The 20,813-nt window shown below is 47.8% G+C and overlaps 1 protein-coding gene across 8 annotated transcripts in view; it reads left to right on the top strand.

The window, feature by feature from the left end:
- The window catches only part of GBF1 (golgi brefeldin A resistant guanine nucleotide exchange factor 1), a 108,384-nt gene extending 89,280 nt beyond the window's left edge, over positions 1 to 19,104 (top strand). For 2 of the 8 annotated variants that reach the window (XM_006182961.2, XM_032491036.1), the window contains 30 exons: positions 490 to 655; positions 1,257 to 1,468; positions 1,810 to 1,908; positions 2,511 to 2,705; positions 2,918 to 3,107; positions 3,701 to 3,841; positions 4,157 to 4,245; positions 5,164 to 5,366; positions 5,843 to 5,966; positions 6,275 to 6,400; positions 6,669 to 6,751; positions 7,426 to 7,662; positions 7,926 to 8,019; positions 8,387 to 8,563; positions 8,895 to 8,959; positions 9,045 to 9,168; positions 9,367 to 9,438; positions 9,596 to 9,690; positions 9,948 to 10,101; positions 13,409 to 13,634; positions 14,152 to 14,312; positions 14,444 to 14,690; positions 14,814 to 15,019; positions 16,072 to 16,222; positions 16,323 to 16,453; positions 16,655 to 16,756; positions 17,039 to 17,152; positions 17,300 to 17,480; positions 17,626 to 17,754; positions 18,244 to 19,104. In XM_006182961.2, the coding sequence (XP_006183023.1) occupies positions 490 to 655; positions 1,257 to 1,468; positions 1,810 to 1,908; positions 2,511 to 2,705; positions 2,918 to 3,107; positions 3,701 to 3,841; positions 4,157 to 4,245; positions 5,164 to 5,366; positions 5,843 to 5,966; positions 6,275 to 6,400; positions 6,669 to 6,751; positions 7,426 to 7,662; positions 7,926 to 8,019; positions 8,387 to 8,563; positions 8,895 to 8,959; positions 9,045 to 9,168; positions 9,367 to 9,438; positions 9,596 to 9,690; positions 9,948 to 10,101; positions 13,409 to 13,634; positions 14,152 to 14,312; positions 14,444 to 14,690; positions 14,814 to 15,019; positions 16,072 to 16,222; positions 16,323 to 16,453; positions 16,655 to 16,756; positions 17,039 to 17,152; positions 17,300 to 17,480; positions 17,626 to 17,754; positions 18,244 to 18,524 (4,575 nt within the window). In that variant the 3' untranslated portion in view covers positions 18,525 to 19,104. Of the gene's footprint in view, positions 1 to 486; positions 656 to 1,256; positions 1,469 to 1,809; positions 1,909 to 2,510; positions 2,706 to 2,917; positions 3,108 to 3,700; positions 3,842 to 4,156; positions 4,246 to 5,163; positions 5,367 to 5,842; positions 5,967 to 6,274; positions 6,401 to 6,668; positions 6,752 to 7,425; positions 7,663 to 7,925; positions 8,020 to 8,386; positions 8,564 to 8,894; positions 8,960 to 9,044; positions 9,169 to 9,366; positions 9,439 to 9,595; positions 9,691 to 9,947; positions 10,102 to 13,408; positions 13,635 to 14,151; positions 14,313 to 14,443; positions 14,691 to 14,813; positions 15,020 to 16,071; positions 16,223 to 16,322; positions 16,454 to 16,654; positions 16,757 to 17,038; positions 17,153 to 17,299; positions 17,481 to 17,625; positions 17,755 to 18,243 lie in introns of all 8 variants that reach the window. The other 6 variants (XM_006182962.2, XM_032491037.1, XM_014557818.2 and 3 more) reach the window with 4 other exon arrangements.
- Positions 19,105 to 20,813: the final 1,709 nt, after the last annotated feature.

Genomic DNA, 20,813 nt, shown 5'->3' with positions numbered 1-20,813 from the left:
CTACTGTGGGAATTGGCTTGATCCTTTGTATCCTTTATCCCGGCCTTGGCTCAAAATAAGGTTGGGGTGGGGGGTTCTTCCCTGTTTCCTAGAATTAGCTGTGCATCTAGGAAAACCACAGCACAACTCACTGTGAGAGGTAGCTCATGGGATTTTCAAGTTGTGCACACAGGCAGTACGTGGAAAAGGTGAGGATGCTGCTCATGGCTTTTTCTGGATGGTAATGATCTAAATTCCAAGCACCTGAGGGCCTCTGTTGCCTCTGGGCTTCTAATAACTGTAGGTCAATGATGCCTCAGGTGTTGTTTTCTGAGTCCTTCATCATACTTCTGCCCTGAGCCATCTTGCATAGATTCATAGCCCACTGAGCTTGCCCTGCACCTGCGGTCCATTAGAGACACTTGGAGGATGGATATTTCAGGGAAGTATGTTCCAAGTTGCTCTTGCTTCATCCCTTTTCATATATCGCCCTCCTACCGCTCATAGCAGGAAGGGGCCCATGTGGAAAAGGCCCAATCAGTATCCGTGGAATCCATCCCTGAAGTATTAGAGGAGTGCACATCCCCGGCTGATCACTCTGACTCTGCCTCTGTCCATGATATGGATTACGTCAATCCCCGGGGCGTGCGCTTTACACAGTCCTCTCAGAAAGAAGGTGCGTACTCTCAGGCAGGCTTGCCTGTTCACCTTCCCCCATCCTATCCACTAAGCTGCCTGAGCCTAGACCATCTTAGACCCACAATGTCTGCTGGTTCAAGACCTAGGCCATTTTCTAGTCAGGAAATGGAATCAAGCCAGAGGACTATAGGATAGAACCTTTCCCTAACTTACAGAGAAGGAGTTTGATGGACAATAGGAAGTGAGAGGGAAGAATAGAAAGCTTGGGACTTTTAACAGAAAAGTGGGATTAGTAATTTTGATTGCCTATAATAAGTGAGACAAAGTGGGAGGGCATAGCTCAAGTGGTAGAGCTCATGCTTAGCATGCACGAGGTCCTGGGTTCAATCCCCAGTTCCTCCTCTAAAAATAAACCTAATTACCTCCCCCTGCAAAAAAATATATATATGTAAAAAATAATAATAAATTTTTTTAGAAAGTGAGACAAGTCTCCCTACTTCCCCAGAAAAAAACTTTTTTTTTTTTTTCTGAAGAGAATCACTTACCTGAAATCCCTGTATAATGGAGGGCTGGCTACGCCAAGCAGTCAAGCCAGTTAGCAGTCTTAGCAGTCCCACTTCCTTCCTGGCCTTTCCCAGGCACAGCTTTGGTCCCCTATGGTCTTCCCTGCATCCGTGAGCTCTTCCGCTTCCTCATCTCCCTCACCAACCCACATGACCGCCACAACTCAGAGGTTATGATCCACATGGGACTGCATTTGCTGACAGTGGCTCTTGAGTCAGCCCCTGTAGCCCAGTGCCAAACCCTCTTGGGCCTCATCAAGGATGAGATGTGCCGCCACTTATTCCAGGTAAGACTGGATTTCTAGAAGGGGTCCCAGCTCCTGGCTTTTTTTCAGAGTCTCTTAAGGGTCATGGGAGCACAGGGAGGTTTGGCTGATTTGTGCAAAGAGTATAAAACCCAGGAAAGAACCTTCCTCCCCTGTTGATCAGTAGTCATAGTCAGCAGGACTCCAGTAGTTCCCCAGGGACTCTGGCAGCCAAAGGGAAACATAGAAATGGCTAGATATAGAGTTCCCTCAAAGCACAGGACCTTAGTAGCAACTCCCCACAGTTTGCTCTGCTGCCTTTCTCTTGGTTGGGCCATAGTCAGATTCAGAAACCTAATGGTCCATCCTACTGTGATCTCCAGCTACTCAGCGTAGAGCGACTGAACCTTTATGCTGCTTCCTTGCGGGTATGCTTCCTACTGTTTGAGAGCATGAGGGAGCACCTCAAGTTCCAACTGGAGGTGAGTTTCTTGAACCTGAAAGAAAAAAAATAGGAAGATGCATGACACCTTCATTAGAGTCAGCTCTGTCATGCTGCAGGGGTGGGATTTAGCAGCTTCTTAGGAGAGTGCTTTTAGCCTCCATAGTTTGGTTCATTGGCTGTCCTCTTTAGTGGAGAAATTACAAGGAGCCCAGGGAAAACTGGCTGGCTATAAAATGGGAGAACCCAAATATGAGGACTGGCAGGTAACCTCACCATGAATGCGTACAGCTCTCCTGCCTGCAGTTCTTTTGCAATACAAGCAGGCAAGTCAAACTAGCTTTGCTACTAAATTGCAAAAGTGAACTCTGAATAGGACCAGATCAGGCAAACATAGTGAGCACGAAAAGGGCAATAGGCTTCTTGTTTTCAGTCAAACATGAGGTAGAGACCCAGGCCTCCTCCAACATGAAGACCAAAGAGGAAGATGTATTTAGGGGATGGAATACCTTTATGTGTCTCTTAATACATGCCTCTTGGCTAGGTGTCTGCTTCCTGTTTAATGTTTTTCCTGTCCAATTTGTCTCTTCCTATCTTGAACCCTTTCCACCCCCAAAATGGCAATTACTGGATTATTGTCAGATGTACATCAAAAAGCTCATGGAGATCATCACTGTGGAGAACCCCAAGATGCCTTATGAGATGAAGGAGATGGCACTGGAGGCCATTGTGCAGCTCTGGCACATCCCCAGCTTTGTCACTGAGCTCTATATCAACTATGATTGTGACTACTACTGTTCCAACCTCTTTGAAGATCTCACCAAGCTGCTGTCCAAGGTGCTGAGTATTATTACTGGCCTCCAGAAAGAAGGCTGTATTAAGAAAGTCTCTCTGGTGGTAATGAGGATGCTACATACAGAGAGGGAAATACTTTAGAGTTGGGGAATAAGCAGAAGGGCATCCTAAGGCAATGTAAAAGTTATAGGCAATTTTAGGATTTTTGGAGAAGTATTCTAACCTCACGTTTACTGTATCTGTTTACTTTCCAGAATGCCTTCCCTGTGTCTGGTCAGCTCTATACAACACACCTGCTGTCTCTTGATGCCCTGTTGACAGTGATTGACAGCACTGAGGCCCACTGCCAGGCCAAAGTTCTCAACAACCTTACCCAGCAAGAGAAGAAAGAGGCAGCCAGACCTGGCTATGAAGCAATAGATGGCACTCGAGAAGCCAATGATAGTGAGAGGCATTTCTTTCTTTGAGGATCCCAGGGTTCTATGTTTATCCCTTCTCTACTCACTGAATCCTTTCACCTACCCTTATTTCACTTCCTTTGAAGTATTCCTAATTCTGTATTTTTCCGAGGTTTGGTGATTTGAATGATAGGCCAGGCAGGACTCATGGACTTCTCCCTTTCTCCTCTTCCACACTTTAGCTTTTTTTTTTTTTTTAAACATAATTATTATTTCTTTATGGGGAGAAAAGAGAACATAGATTAAAGGATATAGGACTTCTGTCCCTAAAATATCCAGGCCCTACCTTTTCCCACCTCCAATGTCTGCCTCTACTCTAATTAATCTTCTCTAACTTCTCCTTGAGACTGAGGTTGCAGAAGATCAGGGAAAGTGACTGGGTAAGCTCTTTATTAAATTATAGAATCAAATGTTTGACTGGCCTGAGACAGTGCCTACTTATTTGGGCTTGGGTTTGTCCTGTTCAGGGCTGGTGACCTATGTACAAACATGCAGGTCTCCTTGGCCTAAGACTCAATTCTCCTGCAGCTCTGCCTGGCTTCCTTCACCATAAGCCTTCACTTATCTTCTCTCTTACAGCTGAGAGAGCAGCCAGCGATGGGAAATCTGTAGGCATCGCCCCAGACATCACAGGCCTGCATCTGCCAGGTGGAGGGTGGCTGCCAGCAGAACATGGAAAACCAGGATGCAGTGTTCTGGAGGAAGCTGGTGACTCTGGGGGTGGGTACTGGATGTCCATGATCCTAAGCTCCCTCAACTAGAAGGCCTGGTGGAGAACAGAGGGGAAGGGAGCAGGAACACCCTAGGGCAGTACCTGAGTGAAACTTGGCTGTTTACCATGCCTTTAAACCCAGAGACAGGAAAGAAAACATTTGGAGCTCTGGAAGGTAGGACTTGTAGGGAAGTGGAAGACTGATAAGGACAAGAAGTTTTCTGAGGCATCTTCCTTTTTCACTAGAGAGTATATCAGCAACCTTCCAAAAGTCATTATCCTAGTAAAAGAATCTTACTGGTTTTTCCCTCTCTTTCTCCTAGCTGACAAGAAGTTTACCCGGAAACCACCTCGATTTTCCTGTCTCCTGCCAGATCCACGGGAACTGACTGAAATTAAGAACAAAAAGAAGGTATATATAGATATTCCCAGAGCTTAGCCTCTGCCCACCTCTGAGTGTTCTTTGTAGGGTTTCTGCCTCAGAGAATGAGAGAGCGTCTCATTCTGACTAGTCTTTGGGCTTGTTGGGACTTCACCAAACCCCCAGTCTCCTTTGAAGGTCTTCCCTTACTCCTAAGCCATGTAATCAGTCATATTCTATTATGTGCTCCTGGCCCTATCTGAGAGCCAAGTGTTACTGGTGGTGACAAGAGCCCTGGGAACTGGTATCCTGTGGGTCACTGGAGGTTATTGGTCATCTCAAGCCCTGGGGTGACAGTTGGCAATAAAAGGGAATTGACATTTATTCTGGAGCTTTAGTAAAATTCAAATAACTCTGCTTTTCGGTTTTTTAACACAAAGAAAAATCTTCTCTTTAACCCTTTCTTCCTCTTAAGGCCAGCCTAAATGACTGGTTTATGTATGGCCTTGATTGCAGGGCTGTGACTAGACAGTCAAAAAGTTGTTTTCATTACAATTAGTTCATCTTGTCCTTCAAACCCCAGGAACTTAAGAGCTAGGAAACCAAAGAAAGAAGGGGGATACAAACTAAACTGTGAACACATACCAGGGATGGCAATAAAACTGGAGAGAGAAGATAACTTTCTCTAGTCTCTTTCTTCTACTTTTTTTTTTTTTCCAAGTTGGAGGAGTGTGCTATGTATCATCAGCACTCAGAAAAGGAGTGAAAAGGAGCTCCTCAACCAATTCTAGTTAATTATGGAGATCAGGGAAAGCTAGGGGCCAATATGATTCAGCCTTAGTTCTAGAGTGACTTAGAACAATGTCCTAGAAGCTTGTTAGGTGACCAGCTGTGGACAATGATGGAGGTCTGGCCTTGTCTGGTTTAGAGGCAGAGCAGCTTTTGACACATCCTGTATTTCTCCTGCAGCTGCTGATCACTGGCACAGAGCAGTTCAACCAGAAACCAAAGAAGGGGATCCAGTTTCTGCAGGAAAAAGGCCTCCTCACCATCCCAATGAACAACACAGAGGTAGCCCAGTGGCTGCGAGAGAACCCTCGGCTGGACAAGAAAATGATTGGAGAGTTTGTGAGTGACCGCAAAAACATTGACCTGTTGGAGAGCTTTGTGAGGTGAGGAAGCTGCAAGAAATGTGGGACATAGTTGATGGTCAGTCTGGGGGCACAGACTCCCTCAAAGCAGTATTAGTTCTAGCTGGTGACCCAGGTCACACATTCTTCCTCTCCACTCTCCTGATTTGTATTTGTTGGATCTGAAAGAGGTCTCCAGCAAGATAGCTTTGGAAACCATTTCATTCTACATAGAGAGCATTGCAAAGGGGTGGAGCAGTGTTCCTGAGTGCAGGGTAGATTCTGGGTTTCAAGGGATGAGGTTTTTGGCAAGAAAATGCTGATGTAAAAAGTACTATGGTTAGGAGTTGTCAAATTCTGATTCTGTGTTAGAGATGACCAGGCGATAGCTCCCTTTGCTAGAGACCTCAGCCTCCTCTTGCAGTAGGAAAAGCTTAGAGGGACTGTGGCTCAAGAGAGTGCCCACAATTTGCACCTTACATATTTTAAGCCTTTCATCCTTCTTTCTATCCCTGTAGCACCTTCAGCTTTCAGGGTCTGCGGCTGGACGAAGCTCTCCGTCTCTACTTGGAAGCCTTCCGCTTGCCTGGGGAAGCACCAGTCATCCAGAGGTTGCTAGAGGCATTCACAGAACATTGGAGGGTGAGTTTGAGTGGCAGGGGCTGAGCCTAGCATCCCAAGTTAATTTGACTAAGGGTTTCCAATGGCTCCAACCCAGTACCAGTTGGAGCAACCAACTGAAGGACCCAGTTACTATCTCCTGAGAAGGCTGAGAGCAACATCAATGAGCTTTCCAGGGAGGGGCCAGGTTTCTTTAAGGAGTTGGCAAGAGGTGGGCTGCTTTCTGGCTGGTACCTTCCCTTCGTACCAGCATTGACCAGTCAGTTGGTAGTAAGGGTTTGATTGGCCAGAGAAGGACATTGACATAGGTGGGGTCTTTGCTTTTTCAGAATTGTAATGGCTCCCCATTTGCCAATAGTGATGCCTGCTTTGCCCTGGCCTATGCTGTCATCATGCTTAATACTGACCAGCACAACCACAACGTTCGGAAACAGAATGCACCTATGACCCTGGAGGTAAGCGTGGATCTCAGCCAAGGCAGAGAAGATCCAGCACAGCTTTGGAGGCAGCAGGAAAGACATGGGATTTCCAGAGGGCACAATAGGCAAGGTTCTGTCCAAGGGAGTCAGAGAGGGCTGGCCAATCCAGAATAGGAACTCGGGTAGGGAGATGGATTCTTCCACTTACTGTTTCCTAAGTCCTGTTTACCACAGACCCAGGAGTTCCTTGGGTGGGGCTTCAGCATTGACACATGGGGTAAAAAGTTTACTGCCCTATTTCTAGGAGTTTCGAAAAAACCTAAAAGGTGTGAATGGAGGCAAGGACTTTGAGCAAGACATCCTAGAGGACATGTACCATGCCATCAAGTGAGTATGTGGGGAGAATGGTGTAGCATCTCTGTTAAGGGTAAGCACTCTGCTTCCTTTTCCAGATTTGAGAGTCACATCAGACTGCAATGACTCATGCCCTGGATTTAGCCTCACAATTTAGCTGGGCAGCACCCTCTCCCTCAACTCATTTATTCCTTAAAGAATCCTGAACAGTACTGGAATTCTAGTACTCTGAGCTAGGATCCAAACTGCCTCTACTAAGGGGAGTGTCATGGCCCCATTTTCCGAACCCAGAGCAGTGGGTTTTCCTGTCTAGCTTACAAGATGCATTCTGGTTAAAAAACAAAAACAAAAACAAACCAGGATGGGTGCTGGAGGGTGAGGGGTTTGGGTCAGAGGTCAAATATAGGACATTTAGGTTTTTACTGTAAATCAGAAAAGATAGAATTATTCATCCTTTTATACCCAGAAAGAATATGAGATTCTACTACAGAACCAAAGGCCCATTTAGAGATAGAGCTTGGAGATTATGGGATACTTCCTTTGTTTCTCCCTCATACCACTGGTCAGGGGGAAGCAGACCACTGAGCTGCAGTTTTTATGGCCTTTTATTGATGGAAAGTGCCAGTAATGGGCAAAGCCCCTTGTCCTAGCTTGTAACCAGCCAGGTTCACAGCAGTGCACCTATTCCTTCCATTACCTCCTGACAGGAATGAGGAAATTGTGATGCCTGAGGAGCAAACAGGCTTGGTTCGGGAGAATTATGTATGGAATGTGCTGCTTCATCGAGGTGCCACCCCAGAGGGCATATTCCTGCGTGTGCCTTCTGGCAGCTATGATCTTGATCTCTTCACCATGACTTGGGGCCCCACTATTGCTGCTCTCTCTTATGTCTTTGACAAAAGCCTTGAGGAGACAATCATCCAGAAAGCCATCTCAGGCTTCAGGTAGCTGGGGTTTGACTTTGGTCTTGATCTCCTCCCTCACCTCTCTGAGTTTCCTCCATGCCTCTCTGACCTCTACTCTTGTTTTCCTTAGAATGGGGTTCCTTCTGAGTTTTTAGAGGGAGGCTGAAGTTTGGCAAAGCTCAGTGTTACACAGACCCAAGAGTAAAAGATTTCTTCCTGGGACTGATTAGGGAAGAATCCCTCAAGGACTTGGAAGGGCTGCCTGGCTTTCCAGTGACTGTTTCTGGTGTGTGACATTGCAGGAAGTGCGCCATGATCTCCGCCCACTATGGCCTCAGTGATGTGTTTGACAATCTCATCATCTCTCTATGCAAATTCACAGCTCTCAGCAGTGAGGTGAGCAGGGACAGGAACTGTGTACTTCGACTTCCAAGGGAGGACCTCTCTTTTAGATCTGCCCTTATCTGTGAAATTGGTTTCCCTCAGCGTATTCTCTCAATCCCCCTCGACTGCAGTAGAGCTTCGGCCATTTCTGTTTGACATACCGTAGCATGAGAAGAGTGTCACCTCATATAATGGGGATGAGAGAGGAGATGAAATAATGGGGAAGGCCTTAACCAGGTTAGCCCTTCCCACCAGTATTATGGGGGAGTAAAGCAGAACTTAGCAGAAGGACCCTTGGGGAACCAGAGTTAGAGGCCTAAGAGAATCACCTTTCAAGACATTTGCCAGCCCCTAAGCATCTTCTCATCTTCTTTTCCAGTCTGTTGAGAACCTGCCCAGTGTGTTTGGAAGCAATCCTAAAGCCCACATTGCAGCCAGGACAGTATTCCATTTGGCCCATCATCATGGTGACATCCTGAGGGAGGGCTGGAAGAATATCATGGAGGCCATGCTGCAGCTCTTCCGAGCCCAGCTGCTACCCAAGGCTATGGTGGAGGTAATTCTTGGTAGGAGACTAATCAGTAACAATAAGGCAAGCACTCCACGGTTATGTACTGTCTGTATATAGAACTGGTTGAGAATAGCACTGGGCCTGATGCCTGCTGAAACTTATCGGCAACACCTCAAATGTAAAACCACAGATCTTTGGCGGTGGGGCTAGCTGTAAAGGAAGGCTGGTAGAAGTCATTGCCAGTCACCAGTTGGAAGGGGCCCAGTCAATAATGTAGGGCAGAGAGCAACAGAAAGAAAGCCAGAGAACTTAGCATAGAGGAGCAGGAAATGCAGAGGGCATGTAGAAAGAAATTATTCTTGACTTGGTTTTCCAGGTAGAAGATTTTGTGGATCCCAACGGCAAGATATCTCTACAGCGGGAGGAGACACCATCGAACCGGTGAGTGCAAATCAGAGGCTGGAGATGTTGGGGAGGGAGGATCAGAACTCTGGAGCTCACTAGGGCTTGTACTTTCTTTGTATAGAGGAGAGTCAACAGTGCTGAGCTTCGTAAGCTGGCTGACACTAAGTGGTACTGAGCAGTCTAGTGTGCGGGGCCCATCCACTGAGAACCAAGAGGCCAAGCGAATGGCCTTGGACTGTATCAAGGTAATTGCCCCTGTCTACCCCTGGTTAAACAAGCCTAGACCCCCTCTACTAGGCAGGTGCTGTCCTATGAACTGAAGAATAGAATCATCCAGAGTTTGTGACCAGTGCTGACTCCTGCCCTCTCTCCCCAGCTCTTGGGAACATTCTCTTCCCTCTAGTCCTTATCAGTAACCCCTCTCTCTCTTGTGGCCCCTCTAGCAATGTGACCCAGAAAAGATGATCACAGAAAGCAAGTTCCTCCAGCTGGAGTCACTGCAGGAGCTCATGAAGGTACAGAATGAAGAGGAAAGAGGGATGAAAGGGCTGGCTGGGTCCAGGAGAGGAGACCTCCTCATACAGGAGTGGCATGTGCCTCAAATTCTGTCTGGGCTGGGCCAGTGGCTGGCTTCTCCTCCGTGCCTACTTTCCTGCTATTATTCTTCTCCAGGCTCTGGTCTCAGTGACACCAGATGAAGAGACATATGATGAGGAGGATGCTGCTTTCTGCCTGGAGATGCTGCTGAGGATTGTGCTGGAGAACAGGTAGAAGGCAGTCCTTAGGCAGGCTTCATACTGAGCTTGTGCCAAAGGGATGGAAGCATGGACTAATCTTGTAGAGTGGGCTCTAGGGACAAGAAGCACATGAAGCTATAGGCAGTGGAGGAGAAGCTCGCTCATATCTGCATGCTTAGGGTGTGATAACACTGAGCCCTTGAAAGGCCTAGCCTCAGTCAGAAAAGGAGGCTTATTGCCCACTGGCCTCTATAGCTGAGACTATGCTCACCCTTTATGTTCCTCAGGGACCGTGTGGGCTGTGTGTGGCAGACTGTTCGAGACCATCTGTACCACCTGTGTGTCCAGGCACAGGATTTCTGCTTCCTTGTGGAGCGGGCAGTGGTGGGGCTGCTGCGCCTAGCCATTCGGCTACTCCGGAGAGAGGAGATCAGTGGCCAGGTAAGCAGAGTGCAGCCAGGAGGGCAGAAAGGTATGCAAGGGACTCAAGTCACAGTATCAGTTACAGATATGGCCTAAGACAGAGTATATTTAGTGCTCCATAGCATGAGCCCAGTGACCTACCACACATAGGGGCTGGAGGAGTCTAACAGGTAGCATTGGGGGGTGAGTCTGGAATGGCCTCAGGCATGGAGCTGGTACTTAGCAGCTCTGCTCAGTAGGGCTGGATGGCTGCTGCCCTGTGGCAGTTCAGCCCTATACCTGGTTTCCTGGCTTTCATACTTAGGACCCTCCTGAGATCTCTTGGCCCAACTTAGACAACCAGCATAGAAATAATAAGTGAGTTCAACAAGGTTACATGATACAAGATCAGTACACAAAAATTAATCACATTTTTTTATACTAGCAGTGAACATGTGGAAAATGAAACCATTTACAAGCATTCCAAATGAAATCAAATACTTAGATATACACCTAACAAAACATGTATAGGATCTGTATGCTGAAAATTACAAAATGTTAATGAAAGATAGCAAAGAAGACCCATATAAATGAAGAGGCATACCATGTTTGTGGATTGGAAGACTCAACATAGTAAAGATGTCATTCCTCCCCTAATTGATCTACAAGTTTAATGCAGCTCCTATGAAAATCCCAACAAGGTTTTTTGTAGTCATAGACAAGCTTATACTAAAATTTAGATGAAAAAGCACAGACCCTAGAATAGCTAAACATTTTGAGAAAGAAGGAGGTGGGAGGAGTCATTAATCTGATATTAAGGCTTACTATAAAGCTATGGTAATCAATACTGTGTATTTATGGAGGGATAGACACATGTATCAGTGCAACTAGAGAATGCAGAAATAGACCCACACAAAGATGCCTAATTAATTTTTTGACAAATGTGCAAAAACAATTCAATGGAGGAAGGGATAGCCTTTTCAATTGCAGGAGCAATTGGTATCTATAGGGGTCGGGGAAACAAATGAACTTTGACCTAAGCCTTATACCTTACAGAAAAATCAACTCAAAATGAAACATAGATTTAAATGTAAAGTGTAAAACTATGAGACCTTTAGAAAGAAGTATAGGAGGATATCTTCAGGAGCTAGGCAAAGAATTCTTAGACTTGATGCCAAAAATACAATCATCCATAAAAGGAAAAATTGATGAAGTCTAATTTATCAATATTAAAGATTCTACTCTAGGAGAGCCAGTAACGAAAAGGATGTAAAGACAAGGAGCATATGTTTGCAAGTCAACTATCTGAAGAAGACTAATATCTAAAATATAAAAATTCAAAACACAGCAGTAAAAAAACAGACCAGTTAGAAAATGGGCAAAAGATATGAACAGTCATTTCACTGAAGAAGATACACAGATGGCAAAATAAGCACATGAAGATGATTAATTGATGTTCAGCATCATTAACCAACAGGGAAATGCAAATTAAAACCATGATGAGATATCACTACGTACCTCTTCACACCTATCAGAATGGCTAAAGTGGAAAATACTGATAACGCCAAATGTAGACAAGGATGTGGGTCACTCAGACATTGCTGATGGGAATGTAAAATGATAGAGTCAGTCTATTGGCAGTTTCTTATAAAACTAAATGCAATTACCACACAATCCAACAATTGTACTCTTGGGCACTTCATTTCCTAGAGAAATGAAAGCTTACTTTCTTATAAAAACCTATACATGAATGTTCATAGAAGCTTTATTTGTAATAGCCAAAAACCAGAATCAGCCCAGATGATTTCCAGCAGGTGAATAGGTAAACTGTGTTATATACATACCATGGAATACTATTCAGCAATTAAAAGCAACAAACTATTGATACATGCAGCAGCAACTTGGATGAATCTCCAAGGAATTAATGCTAAGTGAAAAAAGCCAGTCCCCAAAGGTTATTTACTATATAATTTCATTTATATAACATTTGTGTGTGTGTTTTTTTTAAGTTGGATTGGTTGGAATTTATTTATTTTTTAATAAATCTTGGTTCTTTATTTACTTATTTATTTAAATGGAAGCAACTGGGGATTGAACCCAGGTCCTTGTGCATGCTAAGCATATGCTCTACCACTGAGCTACACCAACTCCCCCACACACAAGTAACATTTTTGAAATGACAGAGTTTTAGAAGTTGTGGACAGATGGCCAGGGGCTAAGGATGAGGGCAGGAAAGAGGCATGTGTGGTTGTAAAAGGGCAACATGAGGGAACCTGTGGTGTTGGAACTATTCAGTATCTTGGCTAGTGGTGGATATACAAACCTACACAGGTGATGAAATTGTGTAGAACTTAATACACACATGTATACACATACAAGTAAAACTGGGGAAATCTGAATAAGATCAGTGAAATGTATCCATGTCAATATCCTGGTTGTGATACTATACTATAGCTTTGCATAATGTTACCATTGGGGTAAAATGGGTAAAGTGTACAGACGGCCCCCAACTTACAATGGTTTGACTAAGATTTTTTTGAGTTTACCGTGACTTTACAAAAGCAATACTCATTCAGTAGAAACCATACTCAGAATTTTGAATTTTGATCTTTTCCCGGGCTAGTGATACGCAGTACAGTACTCTCTTGTGATGCTGAGCAGTGCAGGAAGCCATAGCTCCCAGTCAGCCACGCCATCACGAGGTGAACAACTGATGCGCTTTCAACTGTTCTGCACCCAGAAAACCATTCTGTTTGCCACTTTCAGTACAGTATTCAATGAATTACCTGACATATTCAACACTTGTATTACAAAATAGATTGCATGTGAATCTATAATTATCTCAATTTAAAAAGTTTAATTTTTTAATTACCTCCCCCTAAAATTTTTTTTAATTTTTAAAAATATAAATAATTAATTGTTAAAAAACTGAAAAAAGGAAAAGACCAATAATATTATGCAAAACTGTAGTATCATAACCAGGATACTGATACAGATACAATTCATTGATCTTATTCAGATTTCCCCAGTTTTACTTGTACTAAACATGTGTATACATGTGTGTAGTAAGTTTTACACAATTTCATCACCTGTGTAGGTTTGTATATCCACCACTAGCCAAGATGCTGAATAGTTCCAACACCATAGGTTCCCTCATGTTGCCCTTTTATAACCACACTTGCGTCTTTCCTACCCCAATCCCTAGCCTGGCCATCTGTCCACAAAGTATGCTAAGTTGGATCTTAGCCAAACTGTCCTCACTGGCCTAAGGAGACTTGTTGGGGAGGAGACTAGACAAGATGCTGTGTGCCCAATTCCCACTTCCTGCTCTCCATCCCCACCCCAGGTACTGCTCTCCCTGCGCATTTTGCTACTAATGAAGCCCAGCGTGCTATCCCGAGTCAGTCACCAGATAGCCTATGGGCTCCATGAACTCCTTAAGACCAACGCAGCCAACATCCACTCAGGTGATGACTGGGCCACCCTCTTCACACTGCTGGAGTGCATTGGTTCTGGCGTAAAGCCTCCAGCTGCCCTGCAGGCCACAGCCAGGGCCGATGCACCTGATGCTGGTAAGCTTTTTCCCAGAGGGACCCACACTGGCAGATAAACAGTTATGGCCCCAGTGGTTGAGACAGGAAGACAAAACACAGGTTATTGCAGCATTCAGCAGATTAAACACCCCTGGCTTCTGCCATCTGCTTCCAGAGCTTCCTGTGCCCACTGGCCTCTCCCCATTACCCAGATTAAACAGCGTAAAGGCAAGTAGGCAAGGGAGAAGGCTATGAAGCCAGGCTTCCTACTGTTCTGAGAACTGTTTTCTCAGAAACTATGTCCTCATTGCCACCTCCTTCCGTGACAGCTGCTACTAGATGCCATCAGGAGCCCAAATTAGCCTGCTGCCGCATTTGGTCAAGAGAGAAGCTCTCCAGGCCATCCTTCAGCCCTCTGGTGACAGGGCTGAAATTAAACCAGACCAAGAGAAAAGAGAGGCCAGGCTTCCACACCTTTCTTCTGAGAGCTGAAATTATCCTTCATCCCAATGTCCACATCTCCACCCTGACTCTGCCCCTCTCCCTACTGGCTCAGGGGCCCAGTCTGACAGTGAGCTCCCAACCTACCATCAAAATGATGTGAGCCTAGACAGAGGGTACACTTCTGACTCAGAGGTCTACACTGACCATGGCAGGCCTGGCAAGATTCACCGATCTGCCACAGATGCTGATGTGGTCAACAGCGGTTGGTTAGTGGTGAGTGAGTGTACGGGCAGCGGGTGGGTCTTTCCTCCTTGGCCTGTGGGAAAGGTCCCTGGTCTTCTGAGAGGGCATCTCAGGGAAGATCGGGGTCAAGCTTGGATTCTTAGTTCCTCTGTACTTCACAGGTGGGGAAGGATGATATCGATAACTCCAAGCCAGGGCCTGGGCCCAGCCGACCAGGCCCTTCACCCCTGGTCAATCAGTACAGCCTAACAGTGGGGCTGGACCTCGGGCCACATGACACCAAGTCCCTGCTCAAGTGCGTAGAGTCACTGTCCTTCATCGTGCGTGACGCTGCCCACATCACACCTGACAACTTTGAGCTCTGTGTCAAGACTCTCCGCATCTTTGTGGAGGCCAGTCTGAATGGCGGTGGGTCACCTGATGAATGGGCAGTTGGGGAGTAGCCATGTGAATTATAGGGGAAAGGGAGGAAAAGGCAGGCCATCTGTGCCCATGGATGTGGAAATGTGACCTGGGTCTGGCCCTGCTCAGGGTGCAAGTCCCAGGAGAAACGTGGCAAGAGTCACAAATATGACAGCAAAGGGAACCGCTTCAAGAAGAAATCCAAGGAAAGCTCAGTGCTTCGGCGACCTCGAACCTCCAGCCAACATGCCACTCGGGGTGGGCATAGTGATGACGATGAGGATGAAGGCGTGCCTGCCAGCTACCATACGGTGTCTTTACAGGTCAGTCAGGACGTAAGTATGGCACCCTTTACTTCCTCTCCTCTCCCTGCACCTGACATTGGGAGTCTGGGTCGGGCCAGGGACAGCCAGGGCTGAGAGGAAGGGCCTGTTTTCCAGCCTAGGTCCTCAGCCAGTACTTCTACAGTACTCCCCTAGGAGCACCTGTGAGTCTTTGCTTAATTTTTAAGTTACAGTTTATTTTTTAAATAAGTGATTCAAATGTACATGGTACAAAGTTCAAAAGGTACAAAAGGGTAAGCAGATCAAAGTAAGTCCCATTCCATTCCTGTCCCCAGCTGCTAAGTTCTGCTCCCTGGAGGCAACCTCTGCCACCAGTTTCTTTTCTATCCTTCCAGAGTTACTCTGTCTATTCAAGGCATATAAAATTTATTTCATGAGCAGACTTTATATCACTAAATAAATGGAGAACTAATTGCCTTAACTAGAATAACCTTAGAAAAATGATGAAAATAAAAAATTATTAAATCTGGCCAGACAGACACTATTGCCCATCAAAGCCTCTGAGCCCGAGGTTTGCTTTCCATTTTTAAAATGAGATTAACAAGATGAGGCTTTATCTGTCATCAGAAGGTGTAAAAGAACGGGGGAGGGTATAGCTCAAGTGGTAGAGTGCATGTTTAACATGCATGAGGTCCTGGGTTCAATCCTCAGTACCTCCTTTAAAAATAAACTCTAATTACCTGCCCCCCAGGAAAAAAAAAGGTATTTTAAAAAAAGGTGTGAAAGAGAATTGAAAAGAAAGCTCCTTTCTCACTGTGTACTTGTGTTCTTAAATCCTTAGTCCACACACCTCCTCAAGTCCCCTCTACTAGGAGTAATACCCAACTTTGGGAAACACTGGCCAGGACTTGGACATCCAGTTCATGAAGTCAAGAAGGGTCAAGAAGGGAGTGAGGAGAGGGGTGAAGTATGGTGTGATCAGTACCAGGGGCTCCGTTGAGGGAGGGACTGTCCACTCAGTCAGGGACAGTGGAGGTGGGCTGGCGGGGAGGAGGTACACCAGACCTAACCCGACTCATGTCCTGCCCCTCCTGTGACCCCAGTTACTAGACCTGATGCACACCCTGCACACAAGGGCAGCCTCTATCTATAGCTCATGGGCGGAGGAGCAGCGCCACCTGGAGACAGGAGGCCGGAAGATCGAAGCGGATTCACGTACCCTCTGGGCCCACTGCTGGTGCCCTTTACTGCAGGGTAAATCTCGGGGGAGCTGGCAGGGCAGGGGCAGAGGTGGAGTTAGAGCTTGGGAAGTATCAGGATGCCTGAAGGATCCCAAGCCTTTTCTTATTCTCAGGCATTGCCTGCCTCTGCTGTGACGCCCGGCGCCAGGTGAGGATGCAGGCACTGACCTATCTGCAGCGAGCACTACTGGTACATGATCTGCAAAAGTTAGATGCCCTGGAATGGGAGTCCTGTTTTAACAAGGTAGGCCTTCCCTCTGTTCTTAAAGTAAAGTGAATCCTAAAGACAAGGAGAGCCAGGCAGCCTGAACAGCCCCTAATGTCAGTCCTCAGCCTGCATCATACCTTCCCTCCTGCTCTGTACCCATCCCACCCCAGCTCAGGGTCACGTGGGCAAGGCTGCCACCTGACCCTGCTAGGGAGATGTTGGCTTCTTATCCATCAGGTGCTGTTTCCTCTACTGACCAAACTCTTGGAGAACATCAGCCCTGCAGATGTGGGCGGGATGGAGGAGACCCGGATGAGGGCTTCCACACTGCTCTCTAAGGTACTGCTCACCACCCTTCACCCACCCACTCTCCCCACACCTGTCTCTTCGCAAACAGGGAAGCCAAGGCTTCTGGTAGGACCTAGAGATGTAATGTAGGTGCTCAGGACCCCCAGCTGTGGAGACTCAGCAGAACCAGGGACCGGGGAGGACTCTGGAATTCAGAGGAGTCTCTGATCCAAGATTCCCACGCAAGATAGGGCAGCCTTGCTTCCCAGCCTTGGAGAGGGGTGCAGAAGGCTCCTACCCTACCCTCGGCTGAAAGGGGCTGGCGGGCCATAGGTCTTCCTGCAGCACCTGTCTCCACTGCTGTCACTCTCTACCTTTGCGGCCCTCTGGCTGACCATCCTGGACTTCATGGACAAGTACATGCACGCAGGCTCTAGTGACTTACTGGTACGTTCTACCTCAGCCCCATTCCCACTGCCTGCTTCCTCTCCCACCTGCTGGGAAGACTTTCTGTTTCCCCCTTGGTGGCTACCTCCTCCTTACCATATCCTCCATGCCCCTTTCCTGTTCTCATGGCCCCACTGCCACCTGCAGTCAGAGGCCATCCCTGAGTCTCTGAAGAACATGCTCCTGGTGATGGACACAGCGGAGATTTTCCACAGTGCGGATGCCCGAGGAGGCAGCCCCTCAGCCCTCTGGGAGATCACCTGGGAGCGCATTGACTGTTTCCTGCCCCACCTACGAGATGAGCTCTTCAAGCAGACTGTCATCCAGGGTAGGGGGCTCTGCCCAACTTCATCAAAAAAGAGTGGAGCTACTAGTCCTCTGTGCCCTGGTGGATGGGAAGTCTTGTGGGTAGCCAGGGCTCCACTTGAAAGCAAGCAGCAAGAGCCACCATCTGGATTCTCTGCCCTCCCCAGACCCTGTGCCCATGGAGCCTCATGTCCCCAAACCTCTGGCTTCAGCCCACCTGACTCCTGCTGCTGGCGACACCAGGACACCTGGCCATCCACCTCCCCCAGAGATGCCCTCTGAGCTGGGGACCTGTGGTAAGTTCCTCTGAGTGAGCCTGCTGGGTGTCAAGCAGGAAGTCGGAGGCCTCAGAGGAGGCCCAGGTAGCTTGGGATTGCTGCCGAGCGTGGGCTGTGAGCCAGGGGAAGGGAAGAACCAGAGGATCCTGTTCACCTGCTCTTCTTAGGGGAAATGGCAGGGCCAGGTCAGCTATGATGAGCTGGATGCTTGAGATTTGCAGGCTTCAGAGGAGAAGGCTGGATCAGAGACTTGGAATGAATGTGCAGAGCTTGCCCTTCAGGGATTTTGGTAAAGTCCAGACCAAAAAGGCTGACTAGAGGTGCAGCAAAAGAGGTAGAGGGTAGAGAGAAGGTAGCTGGACATCAGAATAGAATAGTTTTGAGAGGAGACTCCCAACTAGGTAGACTGGGTCATTTTGCTGACAGGAATGGGGAGGAGCAGAAGTTTGGTAAACCAGCTATGGAACGTGAGGGAGTCTGACTGTAGCCACTTTGCTTTCCCTATAGATTTTGAGAAGCCGGAGAGCCCCCGACCTGCCAACAGCAGCTCCCCTGGATCACCAGCGGCATCCAGCCCCAGCAGGCTGAGCCCTACCCCAGATGGGTCTCCACCCCTGGCTCAGCCCCCACTGATCCTGCAGCCCTTGGCCTCCCCACTGCAGGTGGGCGTGCCACCCATGACTCTGCCCATCATCCTCAACCCCGCTCTCATCGAGGCCACCTCACCAGTGCCCCTCCTGGCCACACCCCGCCCCACAGACCCCATGCCCACCTCTGAGGTCAACTAAGGCAGGCTCCTCAGAGATCAGGACCAGTACTTCCTACCAGGCTGTCCCTGGCTCCCCACTCGGCTGTCCCAGGGGCCACAAACTCTCCAGTCCCAGCCCAGGCTGTTTCACTGCTGCTTGGATGGGGACCTGAAAAAGAACTTTTATAGCCCCTCCTGAGACCCACAGTCCCCACAGTCAGTCTGTGGGACCTTCCTCCTCTGCTCTCCATTCCTGGGGGTCTGACCTGAGAACACACTCAGGTATCACCTGCAGCCTGGCAGCTCTGGGGAGGCATCAGTATGCCAACCCTGCAGTGCCTGCTCTCATGCCCCTCCTGCTCGTGGTCAGGCATCGAGAACCAAGCCAACCACTCTGCACTTTGTTTCCCTCTCCCAGCCCCACTCCCATCAGCCCTGGGCCACCTCCTCTAGTTCTTCCTCTTTTACTCATTAGTTGGTCAGTCTGGAGAGTTGATTGGCACCATGGAGTGTGGGCAGGTGGGGCGGGACAGAGGGACTGCCCATAGGAGCATGTACATATGGAAAAACAGGACAAACAATGGACTTTTTATGATGTAATAAATGTCTTAGTACCAATATCATTGCCTTTACCTCTGGTTTCTTTCTTGAGCTTGTGGGCAGCATGTTACTGGGATACCTAGGGCTTGAACCTTGCACGAACAGAAGTGAAACCGAGCCGACCAACAGTCTGGCCCACATGGCCCCTGGCCACCAGCCAGCCAGACGCCGGGACTTGGTCAGGATTCCTTCACCAATGCTGCTGCCACCGCTGCCCCACTGCTACCACTGCTGCCACCACCACCACCACTATAGCAGTGTGCCCTTGTCACCAGGGATATGCTAGAGGGCAGTTGTCTTCTTCCCTAACTGCTCCAGTGGAGACGCCTGTGACAGCCTAGACTGGTCAAAGGGAAGGTGAGCCAGAGCTGAGTTGTAGTTATTCAGAAGTCTTCCCCCAGATGTGCCTCGTGGTTCAGGAACACAAAGGAGCTCATGGGGCTCAGGGATTAGGGAGCTATCTTGCCCACAGCTGCGATCATGTGTTTCTGGCACAGTGCATTCATTTTGGCCCAGAACTGAAGAGGGAAAATTTTTTCCCACCCCACAGCCTCCATCCACCCTAGTCACTGAAGCATGGTTGGAGAACCCCTCCCCTTCTTTCCCTTTGTTTTGGGGTAAGACAAGTGGGAGTGTGCGTGGGGCAGGCAGTGTGGCCCCTGCAGGGCTGACTGTGGATGCAGAATGCTATTAAGCTTTCCCAAGTGAAGCATCTCCATCATCTTGGCTTCTTCCTCCAGAGTGATCCCATTCCCCTTTGGGGGCCAGGGAGGGCAGAGAGTGGTACCCTGCTGACTACCAGCTAGCCTCCCTCATGGAGAGTTAGGGACACTCACCATCTTCATTGGGCCCAGCTGGCTATGTGATCACTCAGCATCCCAGGCTTCTCTGCCCAGCACAACCACGTGGATATTGCCAGGAGTCTGGACGTCCATGTAACTGCCTCCCTCAGGTGTAAAAAGAGTACCTTGGAAATGGAAACAGCCTGATGTAAAACAATACTGACATGAGCCCTGCTGCTCCTACACTACTTTCCCCCTCTCCCTTCCTTCTCCTGCAAGTGGCCTGCTTCCCACACTAACTAGAAGCCTTGCCTGCCCTGCCCCTGGGAAAATTAGAAGTAAGACTGCACGCCGCATCTGCACTTTTCTGTACAAGTGCAGAAAAGCCTGGACCTACAGTCAGGTAGACACTCGGGCCCTTGGCTTCTGCTGTAATGTCTCTATTCTACCGTCTGAGCCCCACAGCTCTGCCTTTAGAAGCTTCTGTGTATTTCCCTATGGGGGAAACAATGTTGGCTGCTGTATAGAACTCTGAAGGCCACCCTGTGAACAAAGAAATATGAAGTCTGTATCCCTCAGTCTGCAATATTAGGAAAGGAGCGGGAGTGATTGCAAACTGAATCCCTCCTCGCTGGGAAGCAGAGAAAAACGTTTGTCAGAAGTCTCCTTCTGTTACAGAAAGATCAGCTAACACATACATGCCTTGTGTTGTTGACAGTATTATCTCTGAGAAGGCAAAGGAAGCTACAAGAGGAACTAATATTCAGGCCTTAATTCTGACCAACAAAGAAGCATGGCTTGGTGATGTGGAAGTGACAAAAATTTGTGGGAAAGTAATAGTGTGATCTAGAGGGAAATGCTGGTCTTAATGTTGTCTCCTATAAGAACTCTAGGCTAGCAGATTTCAAAAAGTCCAGAGGAAAGCTGCAGACCTAAGACCCTAACAT

The sequence above is a fragment of the Camelus ferus genome, chromosome 11, assembly GCF_009834535.1.
Source record: "Camelus ferus isolate YT-003-E chromosome 11, BCGSAC_Cfer_1.0, whole genome shotgun sequence".
Taxonomy (NCBI): Eukaryota; Metazoa; Chordata; class Mammalia; order Artiodactyla; family Camelidae; genus Camelus; species Camelus ferus.
The sequence above is the reverse complement of the archived record's forward strand: the minus strand, read 5'-3'. Positions and strand labels throughout refer to the sequence as shown.